This window comes from Lepus europaeus, chromosome 7, assembly GCF_033115175.1.
Source record: "Lepus europaeus isolate LE1 chromosome 7, mLepTim1.pri, whole genome shotgun sequence".
Taxonomy (NCBI): domain Eukaryota; kingdom Metazoa; phylum Chordata; class Mammalia; order Lagomorpha; family Leporidae; genus Lepus; species Lepus europaeus.
In genome coordinates, this window is record NC_084833.1 from 43,054,121 (window position 1) to 43,072,602 (window position 18,482).

At 40.1% G+C, this 18,482-nt stretch overlaps 1 protein-coding gene across 1 annotated transcript in view; it reads right to left on the minus strand.

Moving 5' to 3' along the window:
• Positions 1-18,482, minus strand: part of SLC17A6 (solute carrier family 17 member 6) — a 44,398-nt gene that overhangs the window by 11,377 nt on the left and 14,539 nt on the right. The window contains exons 4-7 of the mRNA XM_062198067.1: positions 5,676-5,790; positions 3,828-3,915; positions 2,978-3,064; positions 109-251 (exon numbers count right to left, since the gene is read on the minus strand). Coding sequence (XP_062054051.1) covers positions 109-251; positions 2,978-3,064; positions 3,828-3,915; positions 5,676-5,790 — 433 coding nt within the window. The remainder of the gene's footprint in view (positions 1-108; positions 252-2,977; positions 3,065-3,827; positions 3,916-5,675; positions 5,791-18,482) is intronic.

The window sequence follows — 18,482 nt, forward strand, 5'->3', positions numbered from 1 at the left end:
GATACCAAATCAGTTTTGTTGAATATGAACTTGTAAAATAGTTTAGTTCATCAGGGGAAGTGTGATGAGGGGAAAGAATAGGAATATACACCATAATAAAGTCCTTACTTCCATTGCACCTAAAAGATTTGCACTCTCTCCAATGCTTTCTTCTATGTACCTACGTTCTTCATCTGTAATAGTAGGATGCTTTGCAGGGCTCTCATAAGACACCAAAAGCCAAAACATGTACCAGACCATTCCAAAGCTTCCTGCAAACAATAGTTCAAAATGAAGAAGTTAATGAAAGCCATCAAACATACTGCTGTTGAACAGTCTTTTGCTAGGATAAAACTACAATAATATTATGAAAAATACATTGCGTGGGATGGAGAATTGGAACTTTGTTTCTCCAACTGACTTTAACCATTTCTTCTTGTCTTTTATTGCTAGAATTCCATTTCACTGACGACAGGTCATGTGGTTTTATCTCTTTTTCTCTGTTAAAGAGTAGTGGTACAAAGAATTTCACCATAAAAGTGATTGAATAATGGAGTTGAGATGATATTCATATAGCCAATAAATGTTTACTGAGTGGTTCATATTTCATGCAAATATAATGAACACTAAAACACTCCTGCCCTTGGAGAATTTTCTGGGGCTAATCTGTTTCTTACTTGTCTGCCTTGCATATATGAAAATAGTCTGCATTTTCAGATAAAAGAGATGTTTGTTCCCCTCTCCTATTAGCACTTCCAGATCTAGCAAATGGGCTATTAAATAAAATCCAGACAACTATTTTAGCTTGAGTGGCTGTATTATATGAAAAATAGACCCTTGCAATTAACATGGTAGGATTTAACACTTTGTTTAACCACATAACTTTATTTTCAACACATTCTATTTATTGCCTATCGATCATTCTTTTGGCAGATGAAAGTTATAAATTCCAAGGCCATAAACTGCTTACAAGTCTTTTTCCATCCCCTTCTTTATTTAGTACTCACACCATTAAAACGTGTCCTTATTGCACAATATAAATCTGAAAGCATTAATAATGGAAAGAATTGCAAGTGATTTATTCTGGTTTCCCAGAAGTTAGCCATTTCATTTTTCCCCTCATTCTGTTCTCTGTCCCTGGAGTAACAATCTAAATGCCCCTGATCTCTTTAATACGTTTTTTGGCCAAGTCAATCTCTTAAGAATTGTTCCTTAATACTATACATATCTTCTGAAGTGCTGTATTCCTTTTAGTTACTGAACATAGCAGCAAACATGATTTGAGCTTGAATGGTGTGAAAAGTCATTATAATGTAGTGGTTACAGAATAGGACTCTCTCAGATTTGAAGCTTGACTGTGAAACTCATTAGGTATGCTCATATAACCCAAGCAGTAACTAAATCTTTCTAAATGAGTATAAAATGGGATAACAATTCATTTTCCTTGGATTGTGGCAAAGAAAAGTTAAAGAAGATATTATAGAAATCAACTTGCACGGTGGCTGGAACAAATACACACTGAATAAAGGACTGCTCTTCTAATTTATTAACAACTGTCATTACCACTGCCTGAACTAAAGTTCCAGACACTCTACTAATTGTTTTGTATGCATTATCTTTATTTTAACTTGTTATACATGTCATATCTCATTAATTCGTAAAATTGAATTCTGAACATAAGCCTAAATACCCAATTTTTGTTATTTACACACCAATAAATGTACTGATATGATATTTTGAGATTACAACAATGTTTATACTTTGTGTCATTCAGTAATAAATATTAAATGAGATATAACTAGATTGGATTTTATGAGTATCTTGTTTAATATCATTATTTGATAATTATATCATATCTTCAACTGAGCTATTGGTTGGGGCACAAACCAGAATATTTAGTGAATAGCCGTATCAATGTGTTCTATATACCACATAAACAAGTGCTCTTAAATTCCACTGAATTATGGACTCTTGAAAACTTAATGATAGATGTGGATTAAAATCTCATAAGATCTTCCTAGAAAAACTATATTTGTGTACATGCACATGCACACACATGACACACACATACACACAGCACTCATACATGGCTTACAGTTTTGGTTCTTTGTGGATCCAAAACCTATTCATGGATTTTGAACCATGAAAAGAGTCCCTATGACAAAATAGCCTTCATAATATTCTGCAAGCAAAAGAATTTGCTCCAATAGAACATTTCAAGATGGGAATGAATTGTGGCAAATTTGGAAGCAGCCAGATACTGTTCTATGGCATGACTTCATTAATCTTTCAAAATTGTGTACATGTGTCCAAAGATGATAATAGAATCCAACTCTTATATTTATCATTTCCTCATTATTGAAAAGAGTCTCTTTTAAAAAAAATGTCTCTTAGAGAAAAAGACTTTAGGGGTACTTAGAAGTAGTAAACTTCCATGTTCTTGTAAAAATGTGTACATACAATGTATTTTAGACATGGGGTTTCAAATGTAGGGCTTAAATTGCCTTTAATTCTAAGTAAATGAGGCCTAAGATGCACTACTACTATGTCCAACTACTGTTATTTCATCACAAAATTAAATTTTTACACCATCATTGTTTTCGAGGTTTCACTCCTACTCAGTCTTGAAGAGGCAGACTCGGGAAAAATGACCAAGAAAGAAAAAGCAAACGAAGAGGTAGATGCTATGTACATCTCTCATCCTCATAAGCTTTTAGTCTAGAACTAATTTACTTTGTTCTTCATAATCAAGGACATATAATATATTTCATGCAGCACAAAGTTTCCATAGATAATGAGGCTGCTTTTCAAAACAAGAGGGAGCAATGTAGGGAAAATAACACAGAAAAAATGTTTTCTTTGTTCTCAGAATATAAGGAAAGGATTGTTAAGGTGAGTAAATACGTGAGTAGACACAGATGTATCTCAGTGTCTACAACTACTTTTCTTTCAGCCCATGCACTTCTCATTTAATTCACTGTAGAGAAATGTTACATACCATAGACATAAAATACTGAAGACCAGCCGGTGTACTGTACAAGAATGCCAGCTAAAGGCATTGCAATCACAGCGCCAGCATAGGAACCTAAAGTAGAAGAAAAGAAGAGACAACTTAAGTGAAATCATTAAAGAAATTTTTTACTTCCTCTCATGTTCTTTGATTCCTGCAAACACACTGTACACTCAGTGGTCTGCATTGGCAACTGCACATACGGGCCATAAAATATGTAGTCATGTCTACATACACATACAACAACATTGGACTACACAAATGGATAAAATTTACCTACCTAAGGCATGGCAGAGATTTAGAAATAATGTCATGCTGGGTGATGTGTATTTTACGTATCTATTTATCAAGTTAGTGTTGGAACTAATCATACAATATGAACCTGTTCTTGATACCTCAAGCATATATCTCCTTGTTGCAGAGCCATGCCATTGCAGTTTTGTGTAGTACTTTCTGTTTATTTTAAAGCTCATGAAAGGTGATTGTGAAAACAATGAAGTATTTATAGAAAAGGCGATACTTTTGTTCTGTGATTTAAGCCCAATGCTTATAAATTCAACATCTTAGGTAATAATGCTGCTAATCTTGTATTATGGCTTAAATATAAAAATATAAAAATAAGAAGTGAAAAATTGATCAATTTACAGAATACAAAACACAAAAAGAAATACAGCTTTTAAGGAGACCAAGAAGAACAAGAATTTAAATGGTGGTCAAAAATCTTACCCTTCCTCCCAACCCAGATAATTTTATAAGTGAGTTTATCAAATTTTCAATACTTTTCTAAGTTGTTCCTAAACTTTTACCCACTATAACTATCCCTGTACACAGTACTCACCACAAAAGGAGGTGGTTGCCAATCTACTCCTCTCCAGAGGAGGGGCCCATTTGCTCCATATCCCATGACACGCCGGGTAGGTGACACCCTGTGTTAGGGGACAATATATGTCAACATCAAAGACCCAGAGTAAACAGAAAAGAAGCACATACCTTTCTCTGATGCTGCCTCTTACAGGGTGGTCACAAAGTATTAGAGAAGGGTCCTTACTGATTTCCCAAAATACCATTTTCAAAATTTTCATTTCAGAACATATAAGGTACAGCCTTATAGGTATGTTATATCTGTTCAAATAATATTCACACTTCAGGTGTTTTTTACAGCCCAAATTTCTTCTGATTAAGGCAAAAGACACTGCATTAATAAATTGGTCTGAAATTCCGGATGTTTATGAAATTTGGGAGACCTTCTTGTGAAGCATTAAATTCGGTAATTCCCACATTCAAACAATCAATACAAGGGAACGTTAAGATCCTTGGCACTTGGCCGGCACCGTGGCTTAACAGGCTAATCCTCCACCTTGCAGCGCCGGCATACCGGGTACTAGTCCCGGTTGGGGAGCTGGATTCTATCCCGGCTGCCCCTCTTCCAGGCCAGCTCTCTGCTATGGCCTGGGAAGGCAGTGGAGGATGGCCCAAGTCCTTGGCCCCTGCACCTGCATGGGAGACCAGGAGAAGCACCTGGCTCCTGGCTTCGGATCAGCGCGATGCGCTGGCCGCAGCGGCCATTGGAGGGTGAACCAACGGCAAAAGGAAGACCTTTCTGTCTCTCTCTCTCTCACTATCCACCCTGCCTGTCAGGAAAAAAAAAAAAAAAAAAAGAAGATCCTTGGCACTCACACAATCCTGAAAGTAGTATCTACAACTCAAAATCTTTAAAACAGTCAGCCTTTTCCTATTATTTTGATTCTATCATTTCTTTATCTTTTGGGGGCAAGAAGATTTTTTTTGGAGGGGTGCATTAATATTTTGTTATTTATCTATTCCCACCATAATCCATGGAAGCAGAAGGAGCAATAGGTAGGACAAACTAAAGTTTTGTTTTGTTTGGTTTTGTTTTTCCATTTATTTGAAGGGTAAAGGGATGGGGGAGGTAGTTGAGGGAGGAGGAAGCTAGTTCATTTCCTACATGCCCACAACAGCCAGAGTTAGGCCAGGCCAAAGCCAGGAGCCAAGAACTTCCTGAAGGTCTCCCATATGGGTGTCAGGAACTCAAATACATGAGCTATCATCTGCTGCCTCCCAGGATGTGTATTATCAGGAAACTGGATGGAAAAGGCAGGGCCAGAAATTGAACCAGGCACTCCCACATGTGGTGAAGACTTCACAAGTGGCAATTCAACTGCTGTGTCTCAAATGCTGTCCCAAATGAAAGTTTTTAAATAGTATTTTTTTCAAAGATTGCAATTTATGGAAAGAGAGCTAAGTACTTGAGTCAGACACCCAAAGAATATATTCAATGAAATATTCCAATGGAGACTCATCTCATAATTTCAGACCAATGGAGACTTGCTATAAAATCCTCAAAAGATATTAACTCAGCATTATCACCAGCAAAAGACAGATTCAAAATTTTTTATCACAATGCATTAAAAAAGTCGTGCTTTTTAAAGTCAGAGTCATTAAAATATATTTCATTCTGTTCAGTTCTAGAAAGCAAGAGGTAGGCAGATATAGACCTAGTTTAGCATAATTAATAGAGAAAATATCTTTCTAACTTCTCAATTATTCATTTTCATTTTAACATTATTTAGATACAACCTAATAGTGCATGTATATTTCTAAAGATAAACTGGTGATTTTCAGTGACTTGCCAATTTTAAGACGATATCCTTTTGTAGTTCCATACCTCAACAAGTCCTTGCAATATTCTCACAAAGATGACACATCCATAATGCACTCTGGCTGCTGATGGAATTAGCATATTTAGGGTAGAGGTAAGAAGTATGGCAGCTCCAAAAACCCTAAAATTGAAAACATGATAACCTGTTGAAATGATTCAGTATTATAGATACATAGACCTGAAATTCCAAGTTAACTGGAATATTTAAAACAATCAACAATTATACTTTTCAGGTAGTTTATTTTTATAGAAGTATAAAACAGTGGACTTGATCAGCTAGCTATTGAAATAAATATTTCGGCCGGCGCCGTGGCTTAACAGGCTAATCCTCCGCCTTGCAGCGCCGGCACACCGGGTCTAGTCCCAATCGGGGTGCCGGATTCTATACCGGTTGCCCCTCTTCCAGGCCAGCTCTCTGCTATGGCCCGGGAGTGCAGTGGAGGATGGCCCAAGTCCTTGGGCCCTGCACCCGCATGGAGACCAGGAGAAGCACCTGGCTCCTGGCTTCGGATCAGCGAGATGCGTCAGCCGCAGTGGCCATTGGAGGGTGAACCAACGGCAAAAAGGAATAGCTCACCCTGATGATATTCAACCTTCAAAAATCAGGGTTGGGTTGAGCACTCCCTTGACTGACATCATAAAGGCTGCCTCCATGGCCTAGTTTGTTAGTGACCAGGAGAATAAAGAGCAAGCTAGCAGCAGGAGCAATGTAAGGATAGGCAACAGGCCAATTAATGGCTACTTTACATGGTGATCTGCCGTCAAGGAGACCATACAAGGCCAGTGCCCCAAACAGTACCTGAGGAGCCAGGGCATTGAGCAAGCAGCTGTCGTGACAGGAACCGCCTTCTGTCAGCTCTGCCAAGAGCAATGCCACTGGACACGGAACTGCTGTGGGTATTGAAGGACTCCTAGTTCAGAACCGCAGACCCTGTGGCCCCAAGCTAAAAATTCTTTGGCTCTGCCCAGCCTCTGCCTAGCTTCCAGCTCTAGCCACTGCTATTGAGGGGATGGCCTAGGGTCAGTGAAATGTAAGTTGCTTATTTGTACCAGCCTCCTATTCAGCTCTTCTCCTAGTCCAGCCACATAATGTGAGTCAACAGGGTGCCTCCCTTAAGGAAATTCACATCCATGGATAGGTCTGGGCCTCACACACCCAGCCAGGCCTTAAAGTCTATCCAAATATTATTAAGCTTAGAAAGCCCTCCCTGCCAGTTCCTAAAAACAGGGCTTTCAGTAACAGCTAACTTAGATGGTCCTGCACCTATTTGAATGAGTCCTCACTGAGGACTTAAAGGGCCTATCACTTGAGGGGCGTGCAAAGTAATCCAAAATGTAGATGGTTAAATGTAAATGCTTTATTAGTCTGTTTCCTTTCCCAGACTGAGACTCTGGTCTTTTACATTGGTTTAACTTCCTAGCAAAACTAGCTACTAGGTATCCAGGGAAAAAAAAAGCATAGCCAGTCCATTAGAGTGTTAGTTATTTAACCCTTATCCTCACCCCTGGGGAGAGAAAACCAGCCCCAAAGGGGATATGGGCCATGCAGCAAACTTCTGCAAACTCCAGGAAGTCCCAGTATCTCCCTAACAGGCTACAGGTCCCTAGATCAGGCATATAGCACAGCTCCTAAACCAGGCTCTCAACAGGGAGCCAAAGCAGAGCCCCCTCCTTTAGGAAAAACAAACAAACAAAGCAGAGCTTTCATCCATTGCAAAGCTGCCATGACTAGGGCTCTCAGAAAGGGACTGCTAATTCAGTCCTTCAAACAGGCAGGCCCTAGACCTGCTACCTGCAAGAAAGTGCCCCAAACTAGGGTCAAATTAAATGGGTACGAAATCATGTTTATGCTTTCTTGGACAAGGCCAGACAACTCCAGGACCAGGTCAGACAAGGGTAACATTTCTGGCCTAACATCACATCTGGTCATGGAAATCCTGGTCATTGCCTCTCCTTGGCGACATAGCATCCACATTCTTTCTGCTCTCTGCAGACTATTGTGCTTTAACATCCTTGTTTGTTCTGTCTCTAACAGAAGACAAGCCATCTGGCTCATGCTTCTAAGACACGGCTTCCAGCCTACCTCATCAGACAAGGTGACCCACCCTCTGGATCAGCAGGGCAATGCTTCCTGAGGCCACTCTCAAACACCATAGGACAGATAGCAAGAGAAAAATACCCATTTCCATCTCAACGCTCATTTGTCAGCTTCGAAGTAGCTACAGAAGATGGAACTCCACCCATTTATCCCCATAAAAGAATTATGGGTATTCTTTTCTTGAGAGGGGATATGTTTGGTAGAAAGTCAGAAATTGAACCTATGTGTGTGTGAGAAAGGCCCAAAGACCAGCACCTACTGCAGAAGCTCCAGAAGTCCAGCATCTTGCACTTCAAAGTCCTGCCCGGATCCTGATGACCTTCCAGGGAGTCTTGACCCTTCTACCTGATAACCTTCCAGGTGCAGCCTAGTACCTGAACTTCAAAGTCCCGCCCGGATCCTCATGACCTTCCAGGGGGTCCTGCCCCTTCCACCTAGCCTGATAAATATCCTTCCTCTAAGGTGGGGCAACGCCAGCTAGGCTTCCCCTGTCTGATAACTTCAGGGCGAAAAACTCAGAAAGGAATTTTTCATATTTACACCCAACAAGTCCTTTGTTCAGGAGGAGAAGAAGGAAAGGGGAAGAGAAAAGACAGGAAGGCAAGACCCATCCCATTAAAAGCCCCAGCTTAAATGTGAATTATGCATTCTCTCTCAGGTTCTGTCTGGAGAGGTGCCCATGAGTACTTACAGATGTCCCTACCCTAATAAACCTTGCTATTTTGCTTTCCACTGCAAAAAAGAAAAAAAATTACTTATTTATTTGAAAGGCAGAGTTACAGAGAGAGAGAGAGAGAGTCTCCATCCTCTGGTTCACTCCCCAGATGGCTGCAACAGCTGGAGCTGCAATGATCAGGAGTCAGGAGCCAAGGGCGCAGGGGCCCAAGCACTTGTGCCATCTTCTGCTGTTTTCCCAGGCCCTAGCAGAGAGCTGGATTGGAAGGGGAATAGTCAGGACTTAAACTGGTGCCCATATGGGATGCCAGCACCACAGGTGGCTGCTTTACCTGCTACTCCACAGTGCCAGCCCCAGCATAGATTTTTTTATAATACATATAACTATAATTAATATGTCTGTCTTAGATTTTTCTTTTTTTCTCTCCATTTTTTTATGAAAGGGCGGATTCTGTTTGAGGCACAACTCTAGCAGTGTATATACACCTAACACTTTAAGAAGGAACTGCTAAAAATATGGTGCTAGGGGCCAGCTTTGTGGTGCAGCAGGTTAAAGCCCTGGCCTTAAGTGCCAGCATCCCATATGGGTGCTGGTTCTAGTCCCAGCTGCTCCTTTTTCGATTCAGCTCTCTACTATGGCCTGGGATAGTATAGAAGATGGCCCAAGTCCTTGGGCCACTGCACCCGCATGGGAGACCCGGAAGAAACGTCTGGCTCCTGGCTTCAATTGGTGCAGCTCCAGCTGTTGCGGCCATCTAGGGAGTGAACCAGTGCATGGAAGACCTCTCTCTCTGTCTCTACCTCTCTGTCTTTCAAATAAATAAAATAAATCTTAAAAAAAATAAGAAGAAAAAGAAATATAGCAGCTAAAAAAATATGGTGTTAAAGTTTTAATCCATGTGTATTTCATTCATCATTTAAAAAAAAATTCCGGCAGGCGCCGTGGCTCAATAGGTTAATCCTCCGCCTGCGGCGCCGGCACCCCAGGTTCTAGTCCCGGTCGGGGTGCCGGATTCTGTCCCAGTTGCTCCTCTTCCAGTCCAGCTCTCTGCTGTGGCCCGGGAGTGCAGTGGAGGATGGCCCAAGTGCTTGGGCCCTGCACCCACATGGGAGACCAGGAGAAGCACCTGGCTCCTGGCTTCGGATCAGCGTGGTGCGCCGGCCGCAGTGGCCATTGTGGGGTGAACCAAAGGAAAAGGAAGACCTTTCTCTCTCTCTCTCTCTCTCTCACTGTCCACTCTGCCTGTCAAAAAAAAATTCCATAAATTGATACTAATGAAGAAAATGTCCCCTTAACAAGGTAACTTTATGAAAATATTGTCCTGCAGAGATGTTTTGGAGATACTATCTCTAGCGCACTAATCTCTGTGTATGGGGCAAGTTTTATCAAGATCCAACATTAAGTCTTGCATTCAGTCAAGGTTGAGTACCTTAAAGAAGTTCTAATTTTTTTAGCAGGGACATGTAACTGTCAAAAACCTAGATTTGGCTCTTATTAATATACTACTAAAATTTTATATACGACCTTATGAAGGGCTGAATTTGAGTAGTTCTTTCTTCTCTCAATCATACTCCTGCCCACCTACTTCTGTGCAAAAATCTATACAGCATGTATCTGCCTTCCTTCAGTGGCTTCTCGGCAATGAAGTAAACGGTTACTCATGAGTCAACTATTCTGTTATACTCTTCCTTTGTACCTTTTGCTGAGTAGGTGTCTCTAATTTTTTTTTTTTTTTTTTTGACAGGCAGAGTGGATAGTGAGAAAGAGAGACAGAGAGAAAGGTCTTCCTTTGCTGTTGGTTCACCCTCCAATGGCCGCCGCGGCTGGCACGCTGCAGCCGGTGCACCGCGCTGATCCTAAGGCAGGAACCAGGTGCTTCTCCTGGTCTCCCATGGGGTGCAGGGCCCAAGCACTTGGGCCATCCTCCACTGCACTCCCAGGCCACAGCAGAGAGCTGGACTGGAAGTGGGGCAACCGGGACAGAATCCGGCACCCCGACCGGGACTAGAACCCAGTATGCCAGCACCGCAAGGTGGAGGATTAGCCTAGTGAGCCAAGGCGCAGGCTCTGATTTTCAATCAAAGGTGATTTGCATGCCATTAGTGGTCATTAGGGGAGAGGGAGCGGGATAGAGGAGGGTTGCAGGTGGGAGGGAAGTTATGGGGGAGAAAGCCATTGTAATCCATTAGCTGTACTTTGGAAATTTATATGCATTAAATAAAAGTTAAAAAAAGAACAACCCACCAAATACTGAAAAAAAAAATGCATTGACTGACTAGGTAAAAATAAAATGCATCAAATTTTACATAACCACATCTTCTTTAGTTTCATATCATTGTTATCCAATTTAATATTCAAGTGATGAAAATTTTACTTATAAAAATTATTTTCCTCCATAGGTGTGGGGGTCTTTGCATTTTCTCTTGACAGACAACTGAAACTGAGGCAGCCTCTGCATTCAACATTCATCCATACAACCACATTTCAATTCTTTGTGAGACTATATTCTTCTTTGTTTTTAATTTTAAAAATTTTAGATTTATTTTTATTTGAAAAGAGGAAGGGGAGGTGTGGGAAAGACAGACAGAGAGCGAGCGAGAAAGAGAGAAAGAATTTTTTTCCATTTCTGTTTTCAATGTGCAAATATCTGGCCAGGAGCCCAGAACACAGTCTGAGTCTCCCATACCGGGAGTAGGTACCAAATCAAGCACTTGAGGCATCACCTGCTGCCTCCCAGGGTGTAAATTAGCAGAAAGCTAGAATTGGAAGCAAAGCCAGTCCTTGAACCCAAGTACTCTGATGTCAGGTGAAGGCGTCCCAAGCAGTATCTCAACCAGTTTGGCAAACACCCACTCTGTGGGAGACTATATTTAGAGCAGAGTGTTGTACTGAGTAGAGGAGGCTAAGATCTACTTTCTCCATGTGTGTTAACTCATTTAATCCTTACAGCAGTTCTGAATAAGATTTTGCTCTCATTCAACAAAATGTAATTGAAACAGAAATACTAGTCAAGAAAAAAAAAAAGTAGTAAAGCTGAGATTTGAATCCAGGACAATCTGGCAAGAAAACCTGTGCTCTGTCATCTACATGATGCTATCAAGCACTCAGGAGGAAAAAAAAAAAAGGAAGGAAGAGTCTTAGAGTCTCAGCACTCAGCAGAGTAGAAAAATGAAGGTGACCAAGAGACAACCTGTGCCAAAGGGAACAGTGCAAATGGGGAAAGTGTTAAGTCTAGTGCTTAAGAGACTTAATTAAGACTCCCATATCCCACATCATAGTACTTCAGTTTGTTCATGATTCCAGCTTCTTGTTCTTTAAAAAAAAAAAAAAAGATTTATTTTATTCATTTGAAAGACAGAGTTACAGAGAGGTAAAAGAGAGGTAAAGCTAGAGAGAGAGAGAGAAAGAGAGAGAGAGAGAGACTTCCATCCGCTGGTTTACTTCCCAGATCGTTGCAAGGGCCAGAGCTGGGCTGATCTGAAGCCAGGAGCCTCTTCCAAGTCTCCCACACTAGTGCAGGTGCTCAAGCACTTGGGCCATCTTCCACTGCTTTCCCAGGCGATAGCAGAGAGCTGGATCAGAAGTGGAGCAGCCGGGACTAGAACCGGCGTCCATATGGGATGCCAACACCCATATGGGATGCTGGTGCTGCAGGCCAGGCCTTTAACCCACTGCACCACAGTGCTGGCACCAGCTTCTTGTTCTTGTAGACAACTTGTGAGGCACCAGGTGATGGCTCGAGTAATTGAGTCCCAGTCACACACATGTGAGACTTGAGCCAGATCCCCTACCTCCTTACTTCAGCCCAACCCCTGTAGTTGTGGCATGGGAGAGTAAATTATCACATGGGAGTGCTTGCTTGCTCGCTCTCTCCCCTGCTTCTCAAAAGAATAAATAAAAAAAATTTTAAAAGTACAAATAGGAAACAAAAGAGAAAAGATCTATTCCTGAGAGCTAAGAAGCAAACTTTCATAAGGATACTTTTTGCTTGGGCCAAGAAAGATGAATGTAAAGTGGAAAGAAGAAACACCGTAAGTGATAAATTGATTCATAAAGTTTCAAAAATTAAAAAGGTTGCATTATGTACCAGAAACTAAGGGAATATTGAAAATTGCTGGATGTGGCAGTACAGGTGAGTAGGAGAAGTAAGAACACATAGAGTAGGATAATGAATGAGCAGAGGTTGAAAAAAATGTATGTAGACTGGAGTCCAGAAATTCACAGCATCTTAGAAGTGATGGAGTTTAAAGTCAAAATAAGTTTGAGTGACAATTCAAGGTTATTTCAAAAAGGTCATCTAAAATGAAATTAAAACTATGAGCTCATTTTGGTGCAAATTATGAAAAATCATGAAAAAACTATATGAGTGTTTCAAAAATGTTTGCACCAAAATAAACTCATTTTAAATTCCACTTTCTAAGGGTACTCTTTGAAGTACCTTTGTATGCCCCAAAGTGAAGTAAATATGACACTTACTGGCATTAAGGGGAGAGAGATCTATGCAGTCAGAAATTTAGGAGATCAAGGTCCAGATATGTTCAGACAATTTGAAAGAGAGCAAGGGGAAAGTTCCAGATGGTGACAGAAGATGGAAAAGCTGATATAAGCAAAGTATGGAAATTTTGGTAGGACTCTGGCTTTGTCGCTTAGCAACCATATGACTGGTAATTTGCTTAACCTCTCTAGGCTCCTGATTCCTTGGCTATAAAAAGGGCAACTCTGGTTAATAGTTAGGAGCAGAGATTCTAGAGCCAGACATTCTGAGTTCAGAGTTCATCTCTGCCAATTATTGAGCGACTTGAGCAGTTTATTGAACTTTCTTTGCTTCTTTTCTTATCTACCAAGTTAAAATAATAGAACTTATAAGCCATTACAAGTAAATTGCCCAGATGAGTGTCTGGCCCATCCTAAGCTTTTAATAGATACTACGACTTGTACAATGTTGATACTAATGTATCTTATCTAAGACTATGATGAGGCTAAAGGAAATAATGCACCACCTAAAAAGCTTATAGTCTTGTGCCTGGCACATGGAAGTAAATCCATAAGTAAATAAATGCGATCCAGTAAGAAATAAGTAGTAGTATTCAGCAGTTTTTGAGTTCTTTAAGTGTTCAAGTCACTTCTGGATTCTCATTTTTTAAAAGATTAGTTTGCTTATTTTTTGAAAGGCAAGGTAACAGGGAAGAGAAAGAGAAGGAAACAGAGAGAGATTTTCCATCTGTTGGTTCACTCCCCCAAGTTGCCACAACAGTGAAGGCTAGGCTAGTCTGAATCTGAACTCCATCTGGGTCTCTCACGTGGCTGGCAGGGACTCAAGAACTGAAGCCATCATCTGCTGCTTCTCAGGCACTTTAGCAGGCAGCTGGATAAAAGCGGAGTAGATGGGACTCGGAAAAGTGCTTCGACATGAGATGTATGCATCTCAAGCAGCCTTTAAACCTGCTGCACCACAACACTCATCCCTGGACTCTCAGTTTAACACAGAACTGAGATGCTACTACTAGCTATCCCCATTTCACAGGTGGATATCCACAGGTGGATAACCAACTCCCAGTGAGTTTAAATAACTTGCCAAGGTTATTTAAATAGTAAAGTAATAGCTGTGGCTTACATTTACTCAGCCTGATAGTAGATCACTAAATTTTACCATAATAGCTGGAGCACTAATACTAGCATTAACAGTGACAGTAGCAGTAGAAAACATAAGACAAATTTCTTTAAAAATGAAAATATTTTTGAAAGATATATAGTATCAGCAGTGGGGAGTAGGAGCAGACTTCTGCTTCTTCTTTCCTGTATTCTAAAGTAAGTAGTTCAATGGAGAAGCTCATGTGAATAATTTTGTCTAAATCTGTATTACAACAGAGAAATGGGAGAAGCAGTAGAAGTGATATGGAAAAGAAGTTCAAGAATATAAGATGTTTTAGCATAGTGGTTTCTAGGTTTATAACAAATGATAATCAAGAGGTTTATTAACATAAAAATTGATGCACATCAGAGTTCATGATTTAGTGGGTTTGTGTGGAACCTGAAAAGGTGCATTTCTAACAAGTTCCCAGGTAGTGCTGCTGTTGCTTGGCCTTTCTTTGAGACCATTGTTTTATAAGTATCATGTTAGCTATTCCTCCTAGGTCATCACAAAAGATACAGCTATGTGGGGGAGAAGCCAACCTATAATAAACTGCTGGGCAGAGGGGAGTGTGGAGCTTAACTTTTTATTATAAATGGAAGAGACAAGGGTAGATGGAAATACCTGCTGATAGGGAAGATGTGCTTTACAAAACACAAATTGAAGTAAAATCATTAGATTTAGAACCCAAGCGAAGCCCCTACACCTACTTTTCACTATCTTCACTCACCAGATTGACCAAATAGCTATCATTTTACTCGGGGACATTTATATAGTATAACATAGTAGTAGTTAAGAATGTAAATTCTGTGGTTACACTGTGAGAATTCAAACTCCAACACTACTTACTTACTTGACAAGTTGTTAGTACCTGAATTCTCTAAGCCTCATTTTCTCCATCTGTAAAATGGAGATAAGTTTCCATACTTATACTTCAAGATTCAATGAATTATTAAAGATAACAGTATATGGTCCATAGTAAATGGTATCTAAATACTGTAGTTGTCATTGAAGAGAAATTTCCTGTGCTCTGGAAGTATTTTCAGTTCCTCATCATTTTTCTGCAGAGATATTTTGCCCCAATAAGATAATGCTATTCCTATAACCACAGATGCAGTTATTCCACATCACTCTGAAAATCTAACAGTGTTAAGTGCATGAAGATATGTAGTGGGAATTTTACGCCCCATTCTGAAGTCATACAAAATTGACTGAAATGCATCAGGCTCTTAATTTGTCCCCCCAGTGGTTCACTTAAAATATCCAGCAGGAAACAAATAATCAAAAAACTGGAGCCAGCGCCGCGGCTCAATAGGCTAATCCTCCGCCTTGCGGCGCCGGCACACCAGGTTCTAGTCCCGGTAGGGGCACTGGATTCTGTCCCAGTTGCCTCTCTTCCAGGCCAGCTCTCTGCTGTGGCCCGGGAGTGCAGTGGAGGATGGCCCAAGTGCTTGGACCCTGCACCCCATGGGAGACCAGGAGAAGCACCTGGCTCCTGGCTTCGGATCAGCGCGGTGCACCGGCCGCAGCGCGCTGGCCGCGGCGGCCATTGGAGAGTGAACCAACGGCAATAGATTAGAATAGAGGTAGTTTTCATCACTTCAAGCATCATGGTTCTAGTAGAATTTTTTTAAATGGCATATTCTTAGGAAATACGCATCCAGAACCTTATATAAAGGGTAATAATAACTTCCTTTCTGAGGAATACATAGATGACAACAGGTCTTTCTTCCCTGAATTTTCTTTATCTCAGTATCCTCGATCAATAGGCTATTTGTTCTTGAGTCTTTAAAGGAACAAACTGCTATTTGGAGTATCCTATCAATTCTAGGAAGTTACTTTCATAGAATAACTGTATGTTGGCATTTTTGGATTAGGGCTTAGAGTATACCTATGGATCAGTCTTCATTTGAGGGAGCTCATGAGTTCAAGTACATGGTACAGTCTGGATTCATCCTTGAGTCTTGCAAACACTGGAGTCTCCTGAAACCAATTTTCATAACATTACCTGTCCATTATGGCATCCTCATTAGCCTCTGAAACTATTATTGAAGTAGATGGGAATGCTTCAGAGGTAATGTAGTGTCTTCCTGAAGCTCCTCACCATTTATCAATATTTAATATTGTGATATATACTTTTTATGTTTGACAGTCATTTTTTGTTTGGCTTGACGTTAGAAAACAAAAACATAGGGCCGGCACCATGGCTCAATAGGCTAATCCTCCGCCTGTGGCACCGGCACACCAGGTTCTAGTCCCAGTCAGGGCGCCGGATTCTGTCCCAGTTGCCCCTCTTCCAGTCCAGCTCTCTGCTGTGGCCTGGGAGTGCAGAAGAGAATGGCCCAGGTCCTTGGGCCCTGCACCTGCATAGGAGACCAGGAGGAGCACCTGCCTCCTGGCTTTGGATCAGCGTGGAGCTCCGGCCGCAGTGCGCCAGCTGCAGCACGCCGGCCACAGCGGCCATTGGAGGGTGAACCAACAGTAAAGGAAGACCTTTCTCTCTGTCTCTCTCTCTCTCTCACTATCCACTCTGCCTGTCAAAAAAAAAAAACAAAACATAGCACTGAATGTATTTTTGGTATTTCTACAAACAGAGGGAAATAGATTATATACCAGAAGATATTTAATGTTTAGATCAATGTTATTATCCCTTACTAGTCTTAAGTTTTACACATATAATTGGGCTTCACAGCACTGTTTCCCTATAGGTAATATCCTCACTACAGAATATTCAAGTTCATCCTCTGATGAAAAGATTTGTCTGACAATCAAAACTGTTTAATTAAATAAACTTTAAAATCATTCCACAGCCAGGTTCTTTCCTATGGACCTAGCCCAGCACTAAGTAATATAGTGATTAAGGTATTTCTCTCTCTCTCTCTCTCTCTCTCTCTCTCTCTCTCTCTCTCTCTCTCTCTTTCTCACACACACACACACACATACATACACATATATATGCATGAGTTATATTACATGAGAATTTCTTTAGTAAATAATATAATTTGAAATCAGATATCCTAGGGTTCATGACCCAGCTCTGCCTCTTATCATCTGGTAGTACTTGAATAAACAACTCTGCTATTCGATATTCTTTCTCCCATGAGTAAAAGTAGTATGAGTACCTTACAGTGTCACTATAAGGAAGAAAGATGATGTACATAAAAGTGTTTAGTGATGCATATATTTATTATTCTACTCAATTCTAATTCCATCTGCCTCTGTAAATGGAAAACCAAGACAATTATGAAGATGATTTGTAATTCATATCCTCTCTATTCCCACCCTCAATATGAATCTCTGCTATTTAGAAAGATGTAGAAATTTCATTGCTGAATGACATTCACCACACTGATTGAAAAGCTTTTGTGACAGTAAGTCACTCCTTTCCACTTTACATAAGGAGAGTCTCTTCTGCCTTTCAATTCAGATGAGTTGGCTTTGTTTTTCCCCACTCTAGTCTGAAAGCTCAACATCTAGGCTTTTTGAGCTTCAGGAAAGGAGAAATAGATTCCCTAGTTCATGACATAAATTAAGCAATCTTTTACTGTCTGACTTTATTCTACCTAAAAAAGCATTTGTGTTGTTTTTTTGTTTAATTTACAATCTTACAACTTTGATATTCCATTGTGGATTTGTCCAGGTGCATTTTTAATGTACCAGTTTATTTATAAATTGAGTATTGTATTCAACAAAATAAGAAATAATAACATTGTTTATTTAAGAATATTTGAATGTATTTATTATTATTCAATGTGATTAACCAAATACACATTTCTTAAATTAATCTCTGATTTCATGTTTATATATTGTGTTTTATTGTTTTGGTTTTTTCATTATAAGACATTTCAATAAAGAAACTCACTTAATATTTGATCACTTTTTCTATATAAAGGTGAATAATGAGAAACAAAAAAATATTGGACTTTATATAAAAAGGCATTTTCTGGAGTTAAGTAAACCTTCCCAAAAAAATACTATAAATTTCTTGGATCTTTTGATTTTAGTAAATTCAAAGGTAAGCTATTTATGGCCTGACTAACCAAAAAAGAAGAGAGAAGACCCAAATCAATAAAATTAGAGATGAAAAAGGAAATGTAATCAGACACTACAGAAATAAAAAGAATCATCAGAAATTACTATAAACAGCGCGGTGCGCCGGCCGCAGCGCGCCTACCGCGGTGGCCATTGGAGGGTGAACCAACGGCAAAAGGAAGACCTTTCTCTCTGTCTCTCACTGTCCACTCTGCCTGTCAAAAATAAAAAAAATAAAAAAAATTTTTAAAAAAAAGAAAAAAAAAGAAATTACTATAAAGAGCTCTATGCCAACAAACTGGAAAACCTAGAAGAAATAAATAGATTTCTGGCCACATACAACCTACCTAAATTGAGCCATGAAGACACAGAAAA